General features: G+C 35.6%; 1 protein-coding gene across 1 annotated transcript; it reads left to right on the top strand.

Annotated features, from left to right (window-relative positions):
- The first annotated feature begins 2 nt into the window (after positions 1-2).
- LOC140769894 (SPX domain-containing membrane protein OsI_21475-like) lies at positions 3-27,867 on the top strand. The gene is made up of 11 exons (XM_073110783.1): positions 3-322; positions 1,811-1,881; positions 3,575-3,695; positions 6,006-6,317; positions 6,513-6,617; positions 6,714-7,168; positions 9,342-9,643; positions 14,605-14,786; positions 16,610-16,800; positions 18,399-18,532; positions 27,438-27,867. Exons 2-11 carry the CDS (start codon positions 1,829-1,831, stop codon positions 27,674-27,676), a joined length of 2,094 nt encoding a protein of 697 aa, XP_072966884.1. The 5' UTR covers positions 3-322; positions 1,811-1,828; the 3' UTR covers positions 27,677-27,867.

Raw genomic sequence — 27,867 nt, 5'->3', positions numbered from 1 at the left:
CTTGCACGACAACTACTAAGTAGCAACAAATCTGGATCAAAACGCGAGGATATAAATAGAGACACCCAAAGCCACCGCCTCTCTCCTAGCCCAACGTTCTCAACCTATTTTTGTGGCTCTCTCTCTCTCTCTCTCTCTCTCGTTCACGGGTGGATTTTGCGAATCAATTCGTTCCGGTTCTTGCTTTGGTATCTCTCGGTAGTTTTGGTTCAGTCCAATCGGAAGATATTTTGGCCTTCTCACTTATCTCTCTCATTGATCCGACGAGAGAAGCGAGCGGGGAGAAGCATCAAGAGCTCGGGCTACTAAGGATTCCTCGCAGGTAAGGACTCCTCTTCTTCGTAGGTTATGTAGATGGATATTTGTATATTTTCTTTTGGCGTGAGAACTGGTTACTAGACCGGATTTGGTTTGTTAGGGAGCATTTTTTTTTTTTTTTGTTTCTTTTCTAATGTTTATGAAGGATTTGTGCCTTCATACTCGATATATCGTTTGAGTAGGCAATGTGGGAGTTTGATCACTGACGTCGTTTTGGTTGGCCGATTTGGGTGTTCTATAGTTCTACTAATTATCTGCTGACATAGTTTTATGTTTTATGTCCGCTGCTCTTGCCGATGGGATGATAGAAATATATTTACATCAATTTACGATTGTAATCTCATTTTATTGTCTAGTGGGCAAGTTGGATAATTTTTCTGCCTTCACTAGAGATAAAAAGACTACACGTGCTTTTTTATCCTTGCCATTTGTTTATTCCTCGATAGCAAGAAGGGGAGTTGTGTATGGTGGACATTTTTTTTAATGTTGGAGCGTTCTTAGGATGGTCTCTGTTTTGCAATAGGCCTAACGCTACCTTTGTAGCGCAAGAGGATAATTGTATCAGCCTGAAGAAGTGATGGAAAAATTCTTAATTTTCAATATTTCTTCAGGTGCTTCTTCTAGCTGTCCTGCATGGACTCTAGTTGCATGTAGATAAATCTTTTTTATTCTATTATGAGGGAGACATATGAGATTGAATGTCACCTGAACTTGAGATGGTGAAGCAATTACCTATTATTTTCTTCACTTGTGAAGTTGGATGCCGCATAAGTTTCATGAGAAAGTGGGCATCCATTGTATGTGCAATATGAAGTAGCAGTTCTGATAGTTTGATACTGGTCATGTATGTAACTATGTATAATCTTGTAACTTAATGCCGGCAAGAAAATGGTTGACCACATGACTGACTGATATAATTTTATGTCCTGTCTTTCAAATCCAATTGATCCTACACTATTATTTTATAGAATAATTTAACTTACCTCTAACTACTGCAGAATTCTCCTGTTCATTGAATTCATCAGCATACTGAATTCTTTCCTTTGAGATCACTGACAAAAAATTCCGGTGATAGGATTGTCATTGTAGCCTCCATTGGGAATTACCTATTAACCAAGTTATTGGAATCATTTTAATCCAGATGCTCTATCATCTAGTTTAGGAGTTCATGGAATAAAAAAGAAATCTTCTATTGTGCTAGTGATATATTTTGCATTTCAATATACTTTTATGCTTTGTCATGCTTTATTATCTCTGATGTAACTTTGCATTGACTTGATATCAAAATGATTTGCATCTAAGGCATTTTAGGAAGAAATGATTCTGAGGAATGATGATAATGTTGTACGCTGCATCATGCTGTCTATTGCTCCACTAGTTTCTTGCATCCACCTGCTCTTCTACCTAAACCCCTAATGCATTAGACATAAATATTTTGCACAATGATTAGCTCTAGTTCAAAACTAATATAATTTTATGGTTTGTTTTGCAGAAAATATTCAAAGCCAAGATGGTTAATTTTGGAAAGAAGTTAATGGCCGACCAGGTTCAAGAATGGAAAGGGTCTGTTTTTTTCGTACTTCCAGAAGTTATATTATATAATTTAGAGTACCATTTACATTAGCAACTCTTTTAGCCAGCATAATTACCTCAAATCCAAATTACTTACTATGGATCTATATATATGTATATAGGTATGGTATGTACTCCCCATTCTTTTGCACCATTTCGTGCTTTTCAAGATCTGCCTTATTCATATTTCTGTGTCATGTTCTATCCATATGCCATATCTATGTCCTTGCTTCATAGATAATAACCTTCTACATATATCTGTCATTAGTGGATCTGTCTGACTTTGCTTTGCTTTTCCAAGATATTCCATGGCCCTTTGAGAAGAAATAGAACATAAAGAAAATAAGAAAGAAGAAATATGAATATCTTTAGTAAAGAATGGGACATCGAGGCAGAGAAAGGGAAAATGATTTAACAATGTGGGAATTTGTACAGGTAGGATATGTAACCAATCATGCCAAACTGTAATTGATAGCTTAGTTAGAATATGTAGAGTTGGAACTTGGAAGAGGAAACTACAGTTAGAATAAGCAAAAATGGTCAAAGATACCTTAACAATTGATAGCTTAGTTATTACATTACCGTAGTGAATTTAGACTGGTTAGGGATCATATAATTGATTCAAATTGCATCAGTAAAACTGTGAGTGACTGCATCTCATCATGTTCATTAACAGCATGTTGATCATTGCTGGTTTGGGATTTTGTACAATTTCATAGGAAGGCAACATTTATACAAATATTTAAGCCTCAGGTATCATGTTAAAGAGTAAAAACCCATTTTATGCTCCTTCATTCATTATTTTCATACTTAAAATTTTGAAAACTTCCTTGATTTCTGTTTTCCACAGTTGATCAATTCTTTTGTCCAAACTCCAAATATTATGGATCAATGTTAGGTTTTAAGGTTGTCTCTTATTTATGTACACTTGTCCAAGGAGGATTCTTTCAGTGAACAATTGCCCGTCCTAACCCCTCCTTGAGGAGAATTTCCTCTGATTCATATTTTTGGGGCAACAAACAATTTTCAATTTTCTGTGAGTCTGAATTTCCTATCCACAAACTGCTTTTCAGGTTTCGTAATGAAAGTCCTCTCTTGCCTTATTTTTTCCTATGGTTAAAACTTAAAAAATCTTTAAGATGATTTATAAAGACCAAAGGGTTGTTTTTTGATTGTGCCCTATCATTTCAAGTCTTCTAAACTAAAAAGATTATATCAGGTAGCTTCAATCAACATAAGACCTATTAATTATGATGTTGCTTAGATTGATAGAAGACCTTTCTTGATCTTTCTTTATCTTGTTTGGTGTCCGGGGGTTAGAGAGCTTGGGCTAGATTTGCTACTTGAGGATGCAGATTTTATCTTCATCCGAGGGTGAATTTCTTTAGGAAAAAATGTAAGGTAGTGAGGTCATAGAGTGAACAGAAGAAACGGATTGATGTATAGGAACCAAATACTTGGGAATTAAGGCTTGCTTATGGTTATCACTTTTTTGACTTTGATTTTGAGCCTTTATGATGATGGATTGATGGTACTATCAACTGTTTGATTATTCATGCGTTTGCTATTATATGGTGGTCATAACAGACGTTCAAGTTGGACAGTTGGCTTTTGGGATGTTTATTGTTGTTCTTTACTACTCTCAGTTTTCATGCAAGTAATCTTTTCTTGTGTTTATATACAGTTACTACATTAACTACAAACTGATGAAGAAGAGAGTAAGGCAATATGCCCAACAAATTCAACAAGGTGTAAAAGATCGGCGTCAAGTTCTCAAAGATTTTTCAAAAATGCTTGATGACCAGGTACTTCGAAATATTCCTTCAATTTGATATAAGATGGACAATGATGGTGATTTAATCCTGTGCAAGCTTATAGCTGCTTGCATGCATGCATGGGTTGAGCTGCTTAATTTGCTGTTGTGTTCTTTCATTTTTATGATATGTAAGAGTAGTAAGAAATAGTTTATATATGTTTGTTTCCATGTGTACACATACAAGTCTCTTGCTTTCAGTTCTAGTCAGATCTTAGAGCTCACATAAATACTGGTTTAGCAATTTCTTTTCTAATTGGCAAAATGTTGATGAATTAATATTGTAATATATATTCAACATAATTCTCAAATATTTTTAGGTGGTATTTCATAAAAGTTATGCCTTATATAGACTACTATCTACTGGTTTCCTTCAACTAAATCTTGTTGTGTTTTAGAGTTTTATAAAAAATCAATTCATTTCATGCCTTGCATATTTCTTTTTTTTTACCTAGATTGAAATCAAAATCCAAACATAACTTTGTATCATTGTTCCAATTTGTTGACTTTTACTGTCAGCCTCAGTTAATGATCCCAATAGCAAAGAGCTTTTAATATTCTTAATTGTTTATGGTTTAGGGAAATGAAGAGGGAGATGTGAATGGGTTTTGCCTAGCACACCTCGTGCCTCTTGGCACACCTTGTGCTGTGACAAGGGAGAGAGATGTGAAAGGGAAGTGGAAGAGAGGTGGATCCGAAGGGGAAGTGAAAAGGAGAGGGGCAGATTACTGCGAAGGCGGAGAGAGAAGGCAACTTGAGAGGAATAGACAAGGGTGATGGGGTTTAGACGGCAGTAGAGAAGTATAGGTTGAAACATGTGGAAATAAGCAGAGAAGCAAACTTTTAGATGGATTTGGTCTAAGTATGTGTGATTTTCAGCCTACTAAAGGCATTTTTTATTAAGATATAAGCTGTACCTTAAATAATCTATTTGATTTCCGATGGAATTTTTCAACAAGATAATTAAATATTTGTTTCTCTTTTTCTAAAGCCTTTACAAAATTAGACTCTTATTTGTCACAGATATTTGAAGAACAATACCCGTTTCAATATAATAACAATAGTTGTTAATGAGTTTTCGACATATTACCCTGTTGCTACTTGTTAGAAGCAATACTGGGTTCATTTTCATTTGAATGGATAAGAGGATTAAGGTGCCCCTCTTAATGCTGGAAGCCTCCTCCCACTCTTTCTTTTTCTTTGCTTCCGACATAATTCTTGTTCTATTTTAGCCTGCGATACTGTTAATCACACTGGTTCATTCTTCTCTTTCATCCTTATTGAAACTTAATTGCTAACTACTAACTACATTGACCCACATGGAAGTGAGGTTCCCAGTGGATTGTTTTCCTTTTTTTTTTTTCTGTGTGTGTGTTTGTGTGTTGATTAAACATAATTAATTAATGTCTTGAAAAGGATTAAAGGTAAAATGGATCATAAAAAATTAAAACAACTTATGCAAGGTAATGCAGTTGAGACTAATATGTAGGAGGTTTCGCTTTGAGGAGTATTTACAATGGGGAAATATGAAATTACCTACTTCTATAGGGGTTAAATGCAGAAGAATGCATAAGGCAATAAAGTATTATATTTCTTTCTGGATCTGGATTTGCAAGAAATATAATATTCCACAAGAATTATCTTACTGGATTCGGATTCGCAAGAAATATTAGGCGAAAAGAAACTTAAGTTCCGAATTCGCAACTTAAGTTTATTCAAAATCAACCTAACTTGACCTGCTCGAGTCATCTTCCTCCTCGAGCCAGGGGCTAGGGCATCCACGTCAGAGCGATCTGTGCATTCATCGGCGACCTTAAGCCTGCAAGTGACGGGTGATGATGAGGTCGGTGGTGACAGCGAGCGGCGACGATGATGATAAAGAGTGAAGCGCTGCTAGTCTCCCTTTCTTTTTTCTTTCTCCCTCTTGCGCATGGCCAGTAAGTGCTGTGGCACGTGTCATGCCGTGCCGGCCGGTGGACAACTGTTCTTGGTTAGATATCTATAACTTAATGTTAATGCTTTGCACTGCATTTCTAATAGACACACTTTTTAATTGTTGAGAATTTTTTATATGTTTGAAATGGCTATGAATTTAGGTTCATAACTTCATATATTGTGATATCTTTCTGAAAGATGCTTTCCTTACTAGAGTTCATCTATGATCTATCAGAATTGGATGATTTCAGTCTTTCCTTTTAAAACTAAAATAAACTATACTTGTGGTTTTAATGACATGTGGTTTTAAGGTAGAAAGAGGAATTCCTTTAAGAAGATTTCATTCTTGTTCTCTGTTTTAGTTCAGATCGAGAAGATTGTCCTTTTTCTTTTGGAGCAACAAGGGCTTCTGGCAAGCAAGATAGAGAAGTTGGGAAAGCAGCGTGCAATTCTTTCAGAGCAACCGGATATATCTCGCATATCAGAACTACGAGAAGCTTATAGGGCAGTTGGGCAGGATCTTGTAAAGCTACTTAGATTCGTCGATCTAAATGCCACTGCTATTCGGAAGATTTTGAAGAAGTTTGATAAACGCTTCGGATATAGGTTTACTGATTATTATGTTACTAGTAGATCCAATCATCCATATTCTCAGCTGCAGCAGGTCTTCAAACATGTGGTAATGTGATTTCCGTCGTGGTGTAAATGTCAGATGTTTTTACAGATTTAGGATTATAAAGGCTTGTTTAGTGTCTTCTCTTTGTTTCTATTTGTGGTCATATTTTTTGGTTCATATTTATTTTCATTCTTCTGTATGGATATTTGGTCGCTCAAATTAACTTCATATTCTAAGATAATTTCTTTCCACAAACAGGGACTAGGGGCTGTTGTTGGGGCCTTGTCGCGCAACCTTGCAGATCTTCAAGAACGTCAAGGGAGCTATTTTTCCATTTATGATCAGCCATCTGCTGCTCCAAAGGTCTTATTTTGTTCATCATTAATTTTTCTGTTGGTTAACCTAAGACATCTATGAAGAATTTTCTCTGTCAACTATATTATTTTGCATCTATTGCAGGACCCTGTTATTGAAATGATAAATGCTTCAATAGACAAGTTAACACATTCAACAAACTTCCTTCAATTTTTAGGACAACATGCCCTCATTACCCAAGAAGAGGTTCCAAGTGCTGTAGAGGAACAAATACAGGAAGAAAGATACCATTTTATGTCTCTGATTTTGAACTTGGTAAATACATTCCTATATATGGTCAACACATACATTGTTGTGCCAACTGCGGATGACTACTCAGTGAGTCTTGGGGCTGCTGCCACAGTTTGTGGTGTTATTATTGGATCAATGGCTGTTGCACAAGTGTTCTCTTCAGTTTATTTTAGTGCATGGTCAAATAAGTCATACTTCAGACCACTTGTATTTAGTAGTGTTGCGCTTTTCTTGGGCAACATCTTATATGCTTCGGCGTATGATCTTAACTCCATTGCAGTTCTTCTTATTGGTCGTCTATTATGTGGGTAAGTCTTAATGACATTTCTAATATTTGGCATATTTTTTAGTCGCTGACTCATATTCCATTTCTGTTATTATGTTTTGAATATCTTGTCATATTTTTTTATACAAATATCATATATACCTTTTCTTGCGCAGGGGGTCCATTATAGAACATTGTCCTTCTGGATCAATTAATAGTTATCCTTAATAATTTTTTAACATATATCTGAAAGTTTCCATTGTACAAGTTACAAATGGCATAAGATTGTCCTTCTGGATCCATGCAAAATTGTAATGTAAATGCACCACAAACCAGATGAATTAATGAGATCAGATGTTAGTTACTGTAATTGTTGGTTGTGACAGTTCTTGTTAAAATTCTTATTTTTGGATAAAATCTTAATTGTTTATTAAACATTTTGGTAAAACTGGTATACAATGGGAGACTTCTGTTACTGGCGATTGCTGTACTTGTTGGTATCTTCGATATTATAGAACAGCTTACTGATGACTGATTGGTTGTGAAATCTCAAGCAAGATGCGTTCAATGGATAGGGAAGTGTTAAATCTACAAAAAATTTAGCATAATGTTTGGAGTCTATCGTTGTGGTTATACTTAATCTTAGTGAGAACTGGTGGGCGTATTGGTAGTGAAATAATGGAGGACAAATCCAAGATGGTTTTTGAGCTTTTCATTATATCAATGTGTGATAGATGTATCACAAAGAGAGAAATAATTCATATGCGATGTTTTCTATTTGCATCACTAAATGAAAATTTAAGGGTTAAACTCTATTTGACTCTCTGCTTAGCTGTGGTTTTGAGACAAAATACTTGAAAGAATAAGTATCATGCTTTCTCCTTTATCTAGATTCCTTTCTTGTCCTTTTCAAAAGATTTAACATAAAGTTTATCATTTGGACCTATTGCTATTTCTATTCTTTAGAGTTTAGATCATCCACCATGACGGTAAATGATGGCTACTTTGACCACGATGTTAAGGGACAAACCTAGAACTTTTTTTCTTGTTTATATCAATATGTGATATTTGTCATCTGCAAGATTTTTCAATTTATAACCCTAAATCACAATCTTAGGGTTAACCTTCAGCTGACTTTGGCTTAGCTTTTTTCTGGTGAAGAAATAATTAGCATAGTCCAACCTTGTTAATACTCTTTTCATGTTTGGAGGTTGTTTGGGTTTGTCTAGTTCACTAGCCTAAAGGCCCTAAACTGCAACAAAGAGTTAGTTAATCTTGACGCGAATCGGGTTAGATTGGATTACATCATGAGGATATTAAGCTCGATTATTGAGTCTATTTATCTTTTAATTAATTTAGGTTTATCTCTTATGTAAGTTCTCAAGGTAAGTTTAGTTAAGTCATATAAGTCACTAAGACAAGTTCAATTAAATCATATAAACATTAAGACAAGTTTAATTAAGTCATATAAGTCTCTAAGGTAAGTCCTAATTTGAGTTGTATAAACATTTAGGGCTAAGTTCGAGTAGGACTCATCATACCCGACCTCTATATATAGAGGAGATGAGCTTCTTTATTTATTAATCCAAGCATTGAGAATCAATAGTTTAGTTATTTTCTTATTATTATATTTATCATTTTATTGTAGTCGTTAGATTGTTTTTACCTTTTTAGAAATAGATCATAACCGTAGAACCTCCAAAGCTTTCAAATTCTAGTCATCACCTTCCTCCTTCAGCAGTTACCCTACTATACGGCTGTTTATTACCACCCTTGGCCGTTTGCCATTCTCTGACGACCACCACAACGTCAAATGTTTATCGTTCCATCCCATTCTGACCTTGCTTCACTTTTTTATTAATATATTTTCATCCCGACTTCCGATTTAGAACCCTAACTCACGAGGCTACCACCATCTGAATTTTCATTATTTTCTTACGTTCGGATCGGTCCAGATTTGGTTCTTAACAAATCTATTACGAACTGCTCCTGTATTTTTATGAAAGTTCAGCTATGTTTGATTTTTCTTTGTTCAGTAATTTGTACTAATTTCTGTTTCTGTTGTATATGAAGGTACTACTACATCATCTTTCAATGTTTTTCTTGATCTTTGACCTGAATAATACATATTGGTTCTGTTTACACGTGGGCATGTTTTTAATGTTATAGTTCATCATGAATCATGTTTTATTATGATCAATTATACTGGAATGTAGGATGGGTTCTGCGCGGGCAGTCAATCGCAGGTACATCAGTGATTGTGTTCCTGCTAAAATCCGGATGCAAGCTTCTGCAGGATTTGTTAGTGCAAGTGCTCTTGGCATGGCTTGTGGTCCTGCACTTGCTGGATTACTTCAATCTAATTTCAAGTTATATGTTTTTACTATTAATGCAAACACTTTACCTGGTTGGGTAATGGCTTTTGCTTGGCTTGCGTATTTAATTTGGTTGTGGATTTCATTCAAAGAGCCAGTTCGTGATAGTGAAGTGAACAATGTTGCAGAGGATTCAGCTTCTGGTATGTATAATTTACTATAACTATTCCATTTCACTTTGCAGTATTCATGACTTGGGTTAATCAAAACTTGTTCTATCTTTCAATATTAGATATAAAAGGAATCAATTTATGGTGTTTGATCTCCGAATCAAAAATCTTATACTCGTGTCATCACTCATGCTTGTAGAAAAGAACAAAGAAATGGTTTTCCTAATGGTCAAGGCCATCATTCGCTTACTCTTGTTAGTAATGGAATTCTCTTAGTATGCATTTCCTATTTATATTTGTGTTCTATATGTGCAAGATGCCAAACTTGTTTCTTATATAGGCTATACTGGTGTCATTCTTGTTGTGAATATTAGCTACTTCAAATTACAAGACATATCACATGGATGATCATCATGCCTCTAACTGATCATCTAAGTAGACCTGGGAGTACGTTCTTGGCTGCATAACATTTTAATGAGACTGATATGCCGTATATGCTGCATAACACATTTATCTTAGTCCTGTATAAATATAATTTGGTTAGCGAGCATCAAGTATATGATGAATGGAAGTAACCTTGGTCAGTTCCCATAAACTATGGTGGCTACTCAAATTTGTGGAATTTGTACTTTGGTTCTCTTGATAAATGTATCTCTTATTGTTATCAAGGTTGTGAATGCGTCTGATAAGTCCCTGGGCAGAGTTTTCCATCAACTTCCTAGACACTTATAGGCATTTAGGATGAACACTAAATGACTTATGCTTGTCATCAAACTATCTAAAAGCAAACTTTGGAACAATTTTAGGAGCATAAATGAAGACCTTTTGTTTACCCAAATGGCCAAATCAATTATTTAACTACTCTACAAGTAATAATGATATGATGAACATAGCAACAATGGCCGTGCTGTGTCACCATCGGCACGGCACACCACACACGCATTTCTAATATTTATAATAAATTTTTAGGATATTTAGAGATGCTTTTGGATTTTCGATATGTCAATCTTTAGTTTATGGTTTAAATATATGTATTAAAATCTACATAATAGTACTTTATCTTTAGATTATATTTGTAAATTATCTGTTTTATTTAAGATAAAACAAAAGTTAAATAGAAATCTTATTTAACACATAATATGATTGAATATATTCATTAAAACTAATATTAATGATTGAACACTTTATAATATAATTAAATGCTCTATATATAATTGAACACATAATATTAATTGATAATAGTTCAATAATTAAAACTAATATCTAGATATAGAATGATGAGGAGGATCAAAGACTTCATTTGTCAGTACAACAATAACACGGGAATATTGTATTAAATACTATCGATATTCTTCAAAACTCATCTACTGATAATATTGTTCATAATAATGTCACATAGTATTCATATAAATAAAAATTCTGTAATTTTGTAATTCTACTATGATATGATATGGATATTGAATATGCATGGGAACGACCGGCACAAGCACAAGTACATGCACATCATAAGCATATGCAGATTGTGGATATAAGGTATGGTATATGTGTAGTTGATATGACGGTAATGACGATGAACTCATTAACTCATATGGAATAAATTTAATATGTTCATGTATCAATTCTTATCCAATTTCAATGAATTTGACATTAATTAGATTTTTAAAATTTGAGAAAATCTAATTATGCAGAAATTTTAGCTAAATTTGTAAAATTTCGGTTCAAACCAACTAATATAGAGTTAATCTAGTATGTTTCTACACTAATTTTGACCAATGAAGGACTAGGCTGCAGGTTAGCCTACAGCCCACAACTTACTATTAAAGGGTCAGGTCGGGTTTGCAATCCAGACTCGAACTCGAGAGAAGAAAAGGTTGGGCTTAGGTTGACCCGATGAGATCGATAAGGGAGAAAGAAGTATAAACATCAACAACTTTGAATTGGACCAGGAAGAGAGAGGGAGGAAAGGGAAGGGAGAGAGAAAATTGCGGCGATCACTGTCGTTGGTAGTTTGCTAACCTCGCCAAAGCCCTCCTCGCGACTATGCCGACTCCACGAGGTAGAGGAGAAGCCACCACCGATGACCAACAACCTAATTCGTTGGTTGGTGGCAATCTGAGCCACATGAGCTCTCTATGAAGGCAACCATGGCACGAGGCCATCGACATGGAGCTCCTGTGCACGAGCGGCAATGACCCGAGGCCGTCGGTCAACCCGGTTAGCTGACGAAGCCGCGATCTTGTAAATTAGGTATTTCTATTTTATCATATTAAACTTAAATTAAATTTGAGGGGTGGGAGAGGGCTTACCGAGGAGTCACGTGGTGGTCTTTGATTGCTCTGATGATGCCCTGGCAGTCTGATTCCACAACAACGATTCCGACGAAAAGAGGAGAGAGAGAGAGAGAGAGCGACGTATACTAGGGTTAGGGTTTAAACTTATAGGATATGTTTTTAAACCTATATTTGAGATCAAATTCGGATTTGGAGTGGCCAAAATCTCTCGGCCACTCCTCCGTCGCGTAACTGTGAAGGAGAAGTGAGGGGGGAGGGGGCGTGCATTGTACGTGCGACCCTTTTTTATTTATTTTCTGTTCTTACATGTCCATTGCCTTGGCACTCATAACATTTGACTCGTTCTCCTTGAAGTTTGAAATTTGATTTAGGTGTAGTGGAGGAGTCATTTGAATTCTTTCCTTTTTCAGTGCCTTTTCCTTTTGTGCGACCTGCACTTAAATTAGAATTCTTAAAAAACTTCTTAAATTTCTTCACTTTCAAGATCAATTTCATCTTCAAAATTTAAGCTTTCGTTTATGAGAAGAAAGAGCTATACCTTTTATCTTTTTAGAAAGTCGTAAGGTAGACTCTTAAGTTTGCAAATTATCTACCAATTGTTCTACTTGTATGGAGTTGACATCCTTGCTTTCTTCAATAGCCGTTACAGCAATAGTCGTTACATTCTAATTGTTCATTGAGCTCTAGTTTCTAGCAATTAAACACACGCTTAGTGAAAGTATATTGTCCTTAACTCGGCATGGATCACTCACTAAAAATAGTAGACATGTCCAATGATGTTTAGGCTCCTCCGCTGTTTCAATACATAGTAGTCAATCTCCAAGCAATGGACAAAAGAAAACTTTCCTAAACGCTAGAAAATAAACTCTCTGAGGAAAGTAGAACTCTCAAATAATTGATCTATGATCCTTTGAGTTTCTTTGAGTTGTTCTAGCCTCTGATATCCTTTTATAATTGTGGAAGAATATCTCTATTTCATAGTAGGAGAATCACCAAAAGAAACAACCAAGTTCTATAGTTGTTCTGCATAATCAGTTCTAACCGAACTGAAGTTCTTCAGCAGTTCTGAATGAAATATATCGATTTGACCCTATTATGCAAAACTGTTGAATTTAACTTGATTTTAAATATGTTCTTCGATCTCTTTGCACGTACAAGTCTTCCATAAATAATATGAGTTGATTATATATAAAATCCTAGATTGTATATCATATTCATTAGTGTTTTGTGTTCACGAATTTGCCATTACAAAATATTGCACTTGCAAATTCCAATGACTAACTAGTTCCCTTATGCCTTCATATAAAAAAGTATGAGGGTCTGATGAGTCTTTACGCATGACTGGTCTAATTCCAAGTTTGCTTTGGAATCCCTTTCCTTTATTCATTAGATCATCCTCTTTTCCTTGTGACTTTGCTCTTCTTTCTAGAGATATGATCAAACACAATTTGTTTACTAATTGAACCTTAGAATCTATAAAGAAAGAGATGTTTCGGCCAAAGCACTTTTTTGCTCCTACTCAGCTAGCACAGCAACCCTGCCTCATTATTCTATAAAAGAGTGATGCTTATTGTTATGTTGGGCTACTCATGACTGCCAGATTTAAGTCGATCCATTCTCATCTTCAGGAGTTACTGTTGATGGTTAAATGTGGAGTATTTTGTTGTGGAATCCTTGGATCTTAGGATAGAGCATCAATTAGTGTGGCAGTACAGCTTGTCCCTTGCATCTAAGAGGTCATGGTTGAAGTCAGAAAACAACCCTCTTGGGAATAATGCTAAGGCTGCGTACATCTTCTCTTTGACAACCCTAGTTATGCACTAGCCTCATGTGCTGAGGCATCCTCCGATCTTAGAACCATACATTGATGCCAATCAACACGATCAGCACGGGCTAATACATATTGTGCTAATGAATTAACGACACCATTATAGGGGGAGTATCTCGATACTCATCCCCACGGCCATCCATGTTGGTGTGTGCCACTAGAAATTGAGCATATCTTATTTCAAACAATTCTACTTTGAGGTCTCTTTCATTCCTTTTGAGGCTCTTTGTACAAAGTAACAACTGGAGAAATAAGTCAATAACCAAAGAATATTTACAACATACTACAGTGGAGTCCTTACATTTTTTTACATATATATTTTACTATATAATAAAATTTCGATGAACATATGATTAGATTACCTTATTTATGTCACTACCCTACCTTAGTTGATCTAGTTTTTATGAAAGTTCGATGAGAAATTGATATAAATGAAAGTTCAACTTAAGATAGATATGTATTTATAGTATATGACTTCGATGAGAAAATGTAGGCAAGTGATGTTAATCAATTTTATTATTCAGCATCCTCATATGTGGCTAGGCAATGAGCATTGCAATCAAACTAGTGGAATGGAAAAGTAATCTCATAAATACTATTATGCAAAGATGTAGCAAGCATAATTGGTTGATCGTTGAGTAGATGCGAGATGTTTTGGTTTCTTGCATTATCTAGGAGCTTGTTAGAATTTAATCAAAATGTCAAATAAGCAATGTGGGATAAGCTTTCAGAATATGATGTTGTTCATCAGCGTTGTTAACTTTCAGTAGTAGTATTATTCTTGGTAAATTATTTTGAGATGATAATAAGTTAGTGATGCTTTAGTAATGATATTTAGATGCCTAATCAAGTTGGCCCTACTTTGAAATAAACAGGACAAGCTGAAAATGAGGAACTCGAAAATGGTCTTGTGCAACCTTTGCTCTTGACTTCAAAAAATAAGCAGAATGAGGATGAAGACCAAGATTGTGATGATAGTGAAGAAGCCTCAGAAGACTCACGCAAACCTGCAACTTCAATTAGCTCAGCCTACAGATTGCTTACACCATCAGTAAAGGTTTGAGATGCTACCTTAAGCACAAGTGAATGGATTGACATATGATTTTGTTTAACCAACGTATAGTACATCTAATTGTTGCGCATTGGGTAGATATTCCAGAGTGCAATAATTTGGATAATGGCTTGGACGTCAATGAGAACCAAACCTTTAGTCCCAACTATTTTTGGCCCATCTGCTTACGATCTTAATACTGTTCCAATTTAAATATAATGACATCCCTACTTGAGATTGAAGCTACTGTAGAGTAACAATGCAACTTCTAAATGTCATCTCTAATCTATGCAGATTAAAGTTATATTTCAATTCCTAAATTTTTCACTTACTATTACATGTTCTATTATCAAGAATTAGAAAGTTTCAGATCTCCCAAACCATTCTAGGAGGCTCTTCCAAATTCTGATGCCTTATGCTGATTATCTTATTTATTGCTTTTAATAACATTTAATGTAAAATATGGACGATATCATTTATCCAGACCAAATTTGTTGGGTTTCTGGAACGCTTCAACTATCGAGGCAACGATTGCATTTACAACAAAATATCCTTATTTCTCTCTCTCTCTCTCTCTCTCTCTCTCTCACCTGTATCACAGTCAACTTTGGTTTTATCTTTTTGATTATATGACAATTCTCATGCCAGCAAGTTGTTGGCATGATAGGTGCAACCCAGCATGCAATGGCTTATCAGGCAGAGAATTAGCTATATATAATGCATGTTTTTATAAGTATTGCTTCAACTTGCATTAAACCTACTTGTATTAGTTCCGCAGACATCCAATATCCTTCTGTGGTGGTAGGACTTAGGATTAGGAAGAATTTATTATTTCTTTCTTAAATGTATTGAACAAGCCTTTTGGATTCTTCCACTTGTTTGAGCTCATTCTACATGGGAAAAAGAAGAATGACAAGAGTTCCAATCTTCATTTGCCTTTCAAAATTATCAAGTACCCAGTCTCATTATTTTTCAACTTGGTAATAGTTTCTCTTATTCATTCAAGTTAATAAAATTTTCTTTAATAAATGTTTGTAATTTATTTTAACCTATTATTTTGGGTTAATAAATCTTACAAGGCCTCAAATACTATTAGCTAAGTTTAAATAAATTAAAGTTTAAAGCTTCTTTATTGAACTTATTAGATTTAAATTTCGTTGGGTGGTTAATGTGATAGTTGCAAGTGGAAATGCTTATATTGTAAATTTTCTTGGACATGTTCTTTTGAACTTCATAAAATTGGAGATATTCTTCTCATTCAAGTAGATTAGCAGACTTCTGTTAAGATATTTCTTAGAAAAAGGAAAAGAACAGTCTAGAAAACTATGCTACGAACTTGAAAAAGGGGCACAGTTATCCGTGGGCCCATGAGTATCATTTTGTGAGCTTTGATGTAAGTTCTTCTTTTATTATTTGAATGAGATGGTATTCTAAACAAAATGTGCCATCTTGTGAATGACATGGGCCTATATTCAATTTGAGAAATCTTTAACTGTGCACATCATCAGTTCAGTTAATGATAAGCTAACTCTCATTATGTGCATATGTGAATGGGACTTATGTGTGATTCTGTACACACAATGTATTCAACTTCTATAGCCAGCTAGTTGAACTTTGCAATAACAATATGGTAGTTGATGATAACATCATGGTCACGCACAAGATTGCAATCTGCCTATTCTTAATTTTCTGATTCCTATTTTGTGAGATAATTATTGTTCTAGGATGAAAAACAGTTCTGTTTTACTACATCTTAACTGTTGTAGCAAGAAGTTAGCAACCTTTTTCCTTTGTGTGGTTTATCAAATTAATTTCTTTCACTCTTTTAGGTCCAGCTGTTAATATATTTCATGCTCAAATATGCCATGGAGATTTTACTTTCTGAATCAAGTGTCATTACCACCTACTACTTCAATTGGACTACAAGTTCAGTGGCTATATTTCTAGCAATTCTTGGGCTAACAGTTCTTCCTGTTAATGCTGTTGTTGGAACTTACATCAGCAACATGTTTGAGGATAGGTAGGAAACATGTTATACTTCTTTACTGCTACTAAGATAATAATCTTTTTACATTTTTAAATGACCATTATAATTGCTGTCTGTTTTACTGTTGTTTTAGACATATTTTGAAGTATACCTTCTTTCAAATGTTTGCATAAGGTAGTCTAGTCAGATATAGCCTCCTATTTCTCGTTCTTACTTTTGTTAACAGAATATACTCCATAAAACTGTATCACTGCATATGTAAATTCTTCTCTTCCTGTAAGGTGTACGCAATCTATTGAGAATCTCTAATTAATGCTATTAGAAAAAGATACATATACTTGGCTTATCTCACTTAAGTTGTGCACATCAAGATATCTTCTGAGAATTTTATTCCCTCTTACATGACAGAGTATGACTTCTACATTTCTCAAAACATATGTCAGTAGAAAATCTCCTCGACATTCATTTCTGAGTCGCACTTTCAGACCCAAGAAGCTTCATGTCACATTGTGAGCTGATATGAACTAATGTAAAATATACGAGATACTTAATATTTCAGATGCCCCATTTTGGTGGATCTCAAAATAAAGAATGTATGAAATCTATTGTCTTCAAACGGAATGATTGTTTTTCAGTCACCAAGATCTTAGAGCCTTTTGCAACTGTACGGAGTAATAGTACAAGTGAATAATCTCATATAGCTTGCACACCGGTGAGGACTGGCATTTGGTGATTGGTATAAATGTAAAAACTAGTTTATAACTTTATATGTTTTGGACTCAGCCAAAAGCTGGTAGCCTTCTACCTAAAATGCTAGAGGAAATCATGCCTTTGGAAACACTTGATATATTGAGTTTTTTATGGCGCAAAAACTTTTAGCATCTTTTAAGAACTTTATGTTTAACTGTCTTTCTTACTTCCGAAGTTCTCCCATTTGGCCTGAGAAAATGAAAAATCTTGGTTTCCTAAATAGATCTTGTTAAATATTATTGAAACATAACACTTAGGTTAGAGGGCACAAAAGTGGTTTGATATTATCTTTAATTAGTTTAGCTGTTTAAGAAGCAAGAAAACAATTGATTAGTTAATTTTCTGCAAGTGAGGATTTTGAGGTTGTCTTGGGCACTAATTTATAGATTCTAGATAGATGGTTATCACAAGTTACAACATGATATCAAAGCCAGATATCTAGAGGCAGTAGATTAAATACTCTTGGTAGTCAGAACTATCAAATTTTCAAGGATCACATGGTTTTATCCTTAATGCCATAACCCAAGAGAAGAAACAGGCTTCTTGTTATGTCTTTAAACCATCCTTTCTAAGATAGGGATTGTGTCTTATTTATTATACCATCCTACAATATCTCATGTCTAAAATGGATAGTCACACATTAATTTTGCACCATATGCAGAAAAGATCTGGACCACTGTTTTGAGCTATTTTATGCTGCTATATTCCCATTAATTAAGCATCTAATTCAAAAACAATGTTGGACATTATTTCTTCCCATTTTAATTCAATATACTCTCCAACATTGTAATGAACCTTGTAGCTTTTGATAACTTGTTGTATTTCACAATATCTATAGGAGTAGTTCTTACTTGCTTTCACTTCTGATCAATATTTTGCAGGCAGATATTGCTAGCATCTGAGATACTGGTCCTAGTTGGAATTGTCTTAAGCTTTCACGTAACAAGCTCATACACAGTTCCACAGTATGTTTCCTCGGCGCTTATTACATTTGTATCTGCTGAAGTTCTTGAAGGTAAACTGTGAATGCTTTGGTATTCAAAACATTGTACCTCTCTGTTTCTAGGTTTGAGTTGCTGAAATGTCTTTTCTTCCTTTTTGTTGTGTAAGTTTATAACTAGTTATTTTACTGCCCATATCCTTTATTGCTGATTTACTATAAATAGGAAGACCACTAGACATGTATCTAACAATCAACAAAGCTTGACAATAGTGGTTCTAGATAGCATGGATGGCCGTGCTGGTCGACACACATCGTGCCGTGCCATACTGAGCCCTGCCGACTAGCACGGGTGTGTGCCGATTTGCACACATGCTGTGCCGAGCCATGCTGGATTGGCACAGCTGTGTGCCGGTTATTGTGCCATGTGGAGCTATTTTTTTAAAAAAAAATTTATATTTTTATCGATCATTATCAACTATTTTCATCAATTATTATCAAATTAATTGATCAATAGATCATTTAGAAGGGTTAGATAAAATTGATGATAATGAGACTAGAGATGATAATAATGATGGTGATGGTGATGGTGATAATAACGAGACTCAGTCTAGTGGTGATAATGAAGATGAGACATGCATCCATAATACACAACCTTCTCAAGAAGTATTATTTTTACAGAGGACTTGAGTCTGTAGATAGCAGGACATCAGGAGATGTGCATCCACAGGATGATATGAGTTTATCACAATTACCATCATATCAATCACACTCATCAGAGCCATAACACCATTAGTATACTCTATATCCACAATTTGTATATACTTATGGTGTGCCTATGTTTATGCTGGTGCTATTCGTTCCCTTGCATGTTTAATATCCGTATCATATCATAGGAAAAGTATAAAAATTTTATTTGTATGAAGACTATGTAAGACTTTACAATTTTGAAGAATATTGACAATATTTAATGCAACATTCTCGTATTATTCTTGTGTTAGGCAAATAAAGTCTTTGATCCTTCTCATCATTTTACATTCAACTAAATATTACTTTTAATTGTTAAACTATTATCAATTAATATTATGTGTTCAATTATATTATAGAGTGTTTAATCATTAATATTAGTTTTAATGAATGTCTTCAATCATAGTATGTGTTGAATAATATTTATATTTATCTGTTGTTTAATCTTTAATAAAATATGTCATTTACAAAAAGTAATTTAAAGATAAAATATTATCATTTAGGTTTTAAACTATTAATACATATATTTAAATCAAACTAAAGATTGGCATATCGAAGACTGAAAAATATCTTTAAATATCCTAAAAAGTTTATTAAAAATATTATAAATGCGTTCTAATGGCACGTAGAGGCATGCTAATAGTGGCACGGTACGACACATGCCACTAGCACAGCCATCGTTGGTAGATAGTATGGTTGTCTTTCTCTAACTTGTTGTTTGAAGATACGAGATAAGTGATATTTCTCTTTTATTAGAGGAAAACGTTCTTTTTTGATTCATTTCTATCATTCTTTAGATATCATAAGTTATAACTAAGAGAAGAATTTGGAATCTAGTGGAAGGGTTTATTCATTACTAGAAAAGATCGCTTGCTTTGAGAAACTTGACTATAGAAGTAGATAAATTGAGTAAAGAACAATCTTTCTTAATCTAATCATTGCCGATTATGCACAATAAGACCTTTTGGTCTTTTAGACTTTGTAAGACCACAAGGTTTTCTTACATTGAAACAAAGAAAAAGGAAGTGATGTGGCCTATGGACAAGAATATATTCCGATATAGAGAAACATAAGGAGGTACCAAGATTCGTCCCAAGAAAAAATGATAGGGTATCTATGAATCTCTTTATCTGTCCAAGTAACATTTTCATACTAGCATAGCTAGATAGATAGGAAAGATAGAAATAACCCATCAAATTGTAGATGCACCTAGATTGTGGTGAAAGAGGGAGTGTGGTATCTACTACAAAAGAGAGGAGAGGAAATAGGAGAAAAAGAGGGAGCAGAATGGAAAAAAAGATAAATATGGAATCCTCCACAACAATATTATTTCTCAATTTTTCATTTTCTATTGGATTCTCATCATCTCTATATATAGAGATGGGGAGATTACATCAAATTACAAATTGATCTTATTCCGGTCTTTCCTAATATAATATATAAATAAACTAGGACTCTTTTAATTTAAAAAATAATCAAATCTTTACAAAACCTACATCAAAACAAATTAACAATCAAATCTTCTAGTTTTTAGGTAGAGTACATTCAAAAATAAAAAATAAGTAAAAATCTAATTCCCATCATTTGATTCCGCTGTGCCAATCTTATCTCGAGATTATCTTCACAATTTGCATTTTTGGATCTTTCTTCATAAGATTATTAGATTATTATGTACTCAGTTTTTATATTTGTGAACTAGATTTCCTTCATGATTGGTTCTGTCGAATATGAACTTGCTCTGAACCAAATTGATGTGGACTGAGGGGGAGAAAACATGCCAATACAAAAAAAGGTAGAAGGCACCTAGATTCACCCTAACTAGAAAAGATAGAGCCTCTATGAATGTCTTTATTTGCCTCCAAGTACTGTTTTTATAATAGCATAGCTAAATAGATAGGAAAGATAGAAGATAATCTACTAAGTCATGGAGGAAAGAAGATTAAACTCACCTAGATTGGAAAAGCAAGTGTGGTATCCACCACGAAAGAGAGGAGAGGGGAATATAGATAATTGTGAATACTCCACAAAAAATTTATTCTCAAAATTTGCAAATCTTTTTCTTTGTGTTTTTTGGAATTCTCATCACCTCTGTGTATAGAGACGAGGAGATTACATCAAATCATAAGTTGATCTTATTCAGATATTTCTTAATCTAATATATAACTATTCTAAGATTATTTTAATTGAAAAATTAATCAAATCCTAATAAAACCTACCTCAAAATAAACTAATAAGAAAAACTCCTAGATTTTTAGGAGTTTTAACCAAATTAGACACCCTAAACTCAAATCTAGTTTTTAGATAAAAGTACATCCGAAATTAAAAAATAAAATCTAATTGCCATCAGGAAGAAGTTGATGCATTCTAGAGGTGCTCATTTACTTGAGAGGAAAATATTTTATACATCAACTGAAAAACTCTTTTTCCAAAGCAAATCAACTTCCATTCTTCTATAAGAAATCGAAACCCAAAATAGGTTTGAAGAGAAGAGAGGATTTTGGTGAAAATATTTTCCTTGAAAATGATAAAGGACCTTAGCCCTATTTATACAACTCACCATATATGTAAATAAATAAATGAAATATTACATAATAACTATAATACCGCACCCCCCCCCCCCCCCCCCCCCCCCTCAAACTCAAGATAGATCATAAATCGAGAGTTTGCTAACTAGATATTTAAAACGCGGAATAGGAAGTGGCTTCGTAAAGAAGTCGGCAATTTGCTCTTTTAGTGCTGAGGCGATGAAAAGAAATGATGTCAGCTCAGTACTCCCGGAGAGTAGTGTACATTGACCTTAATGTGATTTGTCCTTTTATAAAAAATAAGATTTTCAACGAGCTTTTTAGCACTATTATTGTAGACATAAAGATGAGTTGAGAGGGTCAAAGGAACACCCATATCACTTAGAAGGCGATGGAGCCAAACAATCTCCTTAGTCACTGCACATATAGTAGATACTCTGACTCAATACTGGAGAGAAACACCATATTCTACTTCTTGTAGTGCTAGAAAATCAGAGTCCTAAATAAATGCAAAAGCTAGTAGTAGACTTTCAATCAGATTTATCACCAGTATAGTCTGCATCGAAATTAGCCCACAGAGCTAAGATGGAAGTGGATGGCATGAAGAAAGAGTGGATGATAATGTCACGAAGATATCAAAGAATACGCATAAGAGCAACATAGTGGGTAGTTTGAGGAGTCTATATGAACTGAGTGACAAGACCAATTGCATAAAAGATATTAGGCCGGTTAATGGTCAGGAAGATGAGTGCCCTAACTAGCTAACAATATTTAGTCAGATATGGAAGCAGCTGACCGTCATTGGCTAAAGCTTTACATAAATCTCAACTGGGTTAGCAGCTGGGACAGCGAAAAACCATGGGATGACTGAGCAACTTCGATACCAAAGATGACCAAAGTTCTTCATCTCAAACTGACTTTAAAAATATTGCTGAAAGGAGCGGAATCCGACCAAGTTAGCTTTGGTGATAATCATATCATCGACATACAAAATAAGGACCCAAACCTGAGTAGAAAACCGTAGAAATATAGATAGCTCAAAGGGACTCTTGAAATTTATAGGATGTGAGAAGACTACGAAATTGATCAAACTAAGCATAAGAGCCTGCTTGAGCCCATAGATAGCTTATCGCAGTCGACAGATAAGACCTGAGAGAAGAGGAAAATCGAGTGGAGGATTCATGTACACTTCCTCATCAAGAAGACCATGAAGAATCGCATTTTTTACATCCGTATGATGAAGTGGCGACTAAAAGCAACAGCAAGAATAGTACGAATAGAGGCTATCCAAGCAACATGAGTAAAAGTCTCCTCATAGTCTATCCTATATTCCTAGGTAAAACTCTGAGCAACTAAACGAGCTTTGTACCTAGCAATGAATCCATCAGGTTGATACTTGACCTTGAAGATCAATTTGCAACTAACAGACATGATGCAGGGTAGGCGAGGGACATCCTAAATATGCATCTGTTCAAGGGCCTGAAGCTTATCTGCAATAGCTTGTTGCCACTCTGGAACCTGAACGGCCTCACGAGATGACCTTGGCTGAGGGATAGAGTGGATGGCTGCAATAAAAGTGTGAAACTAGTGAGAGTATGTGGCGGAAGAGATAAGAAAATCATATCAGTCGAAAGGGCGACGTTCACGCTCTAGATAACGACGAGCAGATGCAGAAGCCGTCATAGTAGATGATGGGATGATCGGAGGAATACTACTAGTATAAGGAGGCTCAGAAGTAGGATGACACGACTTGTGAGTGTAGAAATATGACAAGGTTGTCATGAGAAGGGTACTCCTCTGGAAGAGGTAGAAACTTAGTGAAAGAATAGTCTGGAGGGGCAGAGGAAATTGATAGTAAATGAGTGTCTATGGATAAAGGAGTATCAAGCAAGTGGAGGGCGGATGGTCGGGCTGAGGTAGGGATATCCGAGGGGATGAAAGATATGATAGGTGTAGGAAGATTAAAAAAGAATAAGCTCGAGGGAGCCAAAGCATCGGAGGTGAAGAAAGGTATTTTTTTCAGAAAAGTGATATGGCGTGATATTCTAAGACGATGAGTAGATGCATCATAGTAACGATAGCCTTTATGCTCATGACTATATACTAGAAAGGCTCACTTAGCTTCTCGATCGGACAACTTGTTATGTTCACCAGAAAGAAGAAGAACAAAGAAAGTGCACCCAGAGACACGAAGATGACCATAAAATGGTGATCTACCAAAGATATGCTCGTACGGGGTCACACCATCAATGACTAATAATGGAGTTCGATTAATGAGGTAGAGAGCAATAAGAAGGCCCACAGCTCAATAAGAGCAAGGAACATAGGCCTCAAACAAAATAGCATGAGTTGTCTCAAAAAGATGACAATGCTTTCGATTAGCAATTCCATTCTAAGCAGGGGTATAAGGATATGACTACTGAGGTAGGGTACCTACAGAGGCATGAATGGAATGAAACTCAGAGGAAAAGTATTCACGAGCACCATTCGACCGAAAGATCTTAATGGATCGACCAAACTGAGTGCGAACCATAGAAGAGAAATCACGATAGATCTGACATACCTCCGAGTATTGACGCATGAGGTAAACTCAAGTGAAACGAGAGAAACCATCAATAAAACAGACATAATAAAGAAAACCAAAATTTGAAGATAGAGGAGTAAGGCTGCAAATATCAGAGTGCACAAGGTGAAAGGGGAATTAAAGATATTCTCACTAAGAGAAAAAGAAAGGTCTGATGTTTTGCCAACTTAGAGTTAATACAAGGAGGCAAAATAGAAAAACAACTACTGCCAAAGCACCCAGATGTGATGCTGACTTGATACATGACCTAGATGTGATGCCATAGATTTGGAGAGAGAGGGGTGACTGGACAAGCACTATGGCGAGGTGACAGAAGGTGAATTTGATCCAGGTAGTAAAGCTTATGAATCCGACTACTAATCCCGATCCTCTAGCCTGTAAATAGGTCCTGCACAAAATAAGTAGAAGAGAAAGATATAGTGTAACTAGAGTCCGAAAGTTGAGTAATAGAAATAAAACTCATAGTTATACGGGAACAAACCAGGCATCAAATAAAGTAAGTCGACTCGTGGGGTCTATGGTGGATAATTTAACCAAAATGAGAGATAGGGTAATGGGTCTCATCTATTGTGAGAATATGAAGAAGAGCAAGAAAGGCAGAGGTAAGGCTAGAAAAAATGGAGGAATTAGCAGTCATATAATGTGAGGCTCTAGAATAAAAAATTTAGAGTTTAGTCATATCAAGGACAACAGAGGCAAAAATAGAGGTGCTAGTAAAGTAAGAGCGTCATGAATAAGCTGCTGAATCTATTGAAGTGCACTGCTAAATGTGGGATTGGTAGAGTGATCAAATAGATTAGTACTAAGGGCAACGGTTGAGGAAGCGAAGTGACGACTTTTGTCCTTGCTTGATCCCTCTTTGTCGAAATTAGGAACAAGCTCAAGATGAAGTCGATAGCAATGAGTGACAAAATGATCAGGACGACCGCAATTAGTGCACATAGGGCGCGATGAGTGATGGTCTCGTCCAGACACATGAGTGGCGTGAGTAACAGTTGAAATATCAAGCGTGACTGATATAATAGTAGGGGCAGCACTGAGTACACCCTCTATGGCAACAAAAGACAGTGTAGTGGTGGCTTGCTGAGAGGACAAGAGACGCTGCCTAAGCTCCTCAATTTGTAGTTTAGCAACGGCACTGTTCAAACTCGGGTGAGTGGAGCCATGCAATAGATGACAAGCAGATCTCTTAACTTTGGACTTAGAGTAGCTAGAAAGTCTATCAATCGATCCTCGTCACGATGACGCTAAGCAACTGCCGATTTAGAGGGAAAGCAGCGAAGAAGCTCACCAGGGAAAGCAGCGAAGCATTCAGGCGTGGGCGCAGCAACAAGGGTTGAAGCCCAAGCGGAGTGCTTGTAGGAAGCTCTCTGTGCTGCCCAAACTAGGAGACGAGCGTGGCACGACGAAGGTAGGAAGACGAGCATGGCTGAGGAAGTCGAGGAAGCTTAAAGCTCCTCTCCAATGGTGGCGCTCTCGATTGGAAGGGGCATGCGACAAGAGAGAATCCGTCGGCAACTCGAGAAAAGGAGAGAAGGCGGAGATGTCGACGGGGACATGGCGCAGCGAGCTAGAGAGGAGTTTTCGGTGACTCAATGGAGTTGGCAAGACATCTCAGCCACAGAGAGATTTGGGAGGGAGAATGAGCAAGAGAGGTGGAAGATGAAAGAGATCCAGCGGCTAAGAAAGAATCCTAGAAATTGGATGGCTCTGATATAGGGGTGAAAACGGATCGGATACGGATCGGATAGTGCTCAACCCATATCCGGATCCGTATTTTTAGTTCGGATACGGATTCGGATACGGATATTAGACGGATAGTAAAATTTAAAACCATATCCTGATTAAACGGATACGGATAATTTTCGGATAAAAGATCGGATCTTAAACGGATATTAATTAAATTTAAAATAATTATAATATTTTATTTAAATATAATTAACACAAAATTATTAAGAGTTTTACAACAAAATTTTTTTTTGTATGTCGAATATATAAAATTAGAGAAATTAATCTATATAAATAATATATAACGTATTATTAGTAATAATATTAATACTTACTATTTAAATAAGCAAACTAAAAACTGTAAATCATTTAAAAAAATATGCGGATAAACGGATATCCGATATCCGTATCCGAATCCGAAAAATTTATCCGATCCGTATCCGAATCCGTATCCGAATTTTTTTCAAAAATTCTATCCGTATCCGAATCCGAATCCGAGTCGGATAGAATTTTTTTATCCGAATCCGATCCGAGTCGGGTCGGATAGCGGGTCGGGTCGGAGTTAATCCGACCCGTTTTCACCCCTACTCTGATACCATAAAACGAGAAGAGATCCAAACCCAAAATAGGTTTGAATAGAAGAGATGATTCTAGTGAAAAGTGTTTTCCTTGAAAACAATAGGGGACCTTAGCCTACAAGTCATCATATATGTAAATAAACAAATGAAATATAACATAATAACTCTAAATAGTAACAAAAGGCCCAAATGAGTAATTACAATTACTCTCTATTCTTGTCACTTGTAGCAAAAACATTATTCGTCTGAACGTGAAAAAAAAAAAAAGAATGTAGAGAGCTAGAGAGAGGGAGAGTCACAAAATTGAGCTGTGTTTATCTAACATCTTCATACTTAACAAGAGAGAGAGACTTCACGAAATTTGCCATCTCAGGGTCAAGAACTCATCGCAAGGGTAAGAAAAGTTTGAGTACTTTATCTCTCTCTCTATCCTGGGCTGAACATTTTTGAATCTTAAACACATATTAAGGGTACTGAGGTGTTAAAATTTGTTCAGAGGTTTAATGCAAAGTTTGTAATCCAATCCATACTGCAAGTTCTGGGAGTTGCATAAAACTGCTTCAAACTTTGAGAGCATATAAGCAACTCACTTTTCTATACATGAAAAAGAGATGTTCTCAGAGATATATAATTGTTATTCTGGATGCTCACGTTGAATTCTTTCTTTTTCTCAAGTAAATCACTTGTTGAATTTATTATTTGGACAGGTACTAAGTACGATTCTTCTTTTCCTCTGTTCATTTCTTTTCTTCCTTGAGAAAAAGAAACACTATTTCCTCTCCTCTGTTCTTGGAAATATAATTGGTTGGCTTATGCAGGTGTAAACCTTTCACTTCTTTCAACTGTCATGTCCTCCCGCCTCGCACGTGGAACCTACAACGGCGGGCTTCTCTCGACGGAAGCTGGAACCTTGGCACGAGTGGTTGCGGATGGCACAATTACTCTGGCTGGTTACCTGGGTGAAGACAAGCTCCTCAATGTCACTTTGCTCCCTTCTCTGCTTATCTGTCTAACATCGATTGCCGCCACAATCCTTACCTACAACTCACTTTTTTAATAGAGCTGCCTATCTCTCAAGTTGGTGGATACGCTCAATTAAATTTATTCATGTCCAATGAAAGTTTCAAAGTAACATTTCCTACCTCTGTCGAGGAACTCTCTCTCTCTCCTAGTGTTTATTCTTTTGTAGAATTTATACATGATTGAATTGTGAAATAATTGCAATCAATTCTCTCTTTTGACTCGTCA

Source organism: Typha angustifolia, chromosome 11 (genome assembly GCF_048772165.1).
Source record: "Typha angustifolia cultivar Huaian chromosome 11, ASM4877216v1, whole genome shotgun sequence".
Classification (NCBI taxonomy): domain Eukaryota; kingdom Viridiplantae; phylum Streptophyta; class Magnoliopsida; order Poales; family Typhaceae; genus Typha; species Typha angustifolia.
The sequence above is the reverse complement of the archived record's forward strand: the minus strand, read 5'-3'. Positions and strand labels throughout refer to the sequence as shown.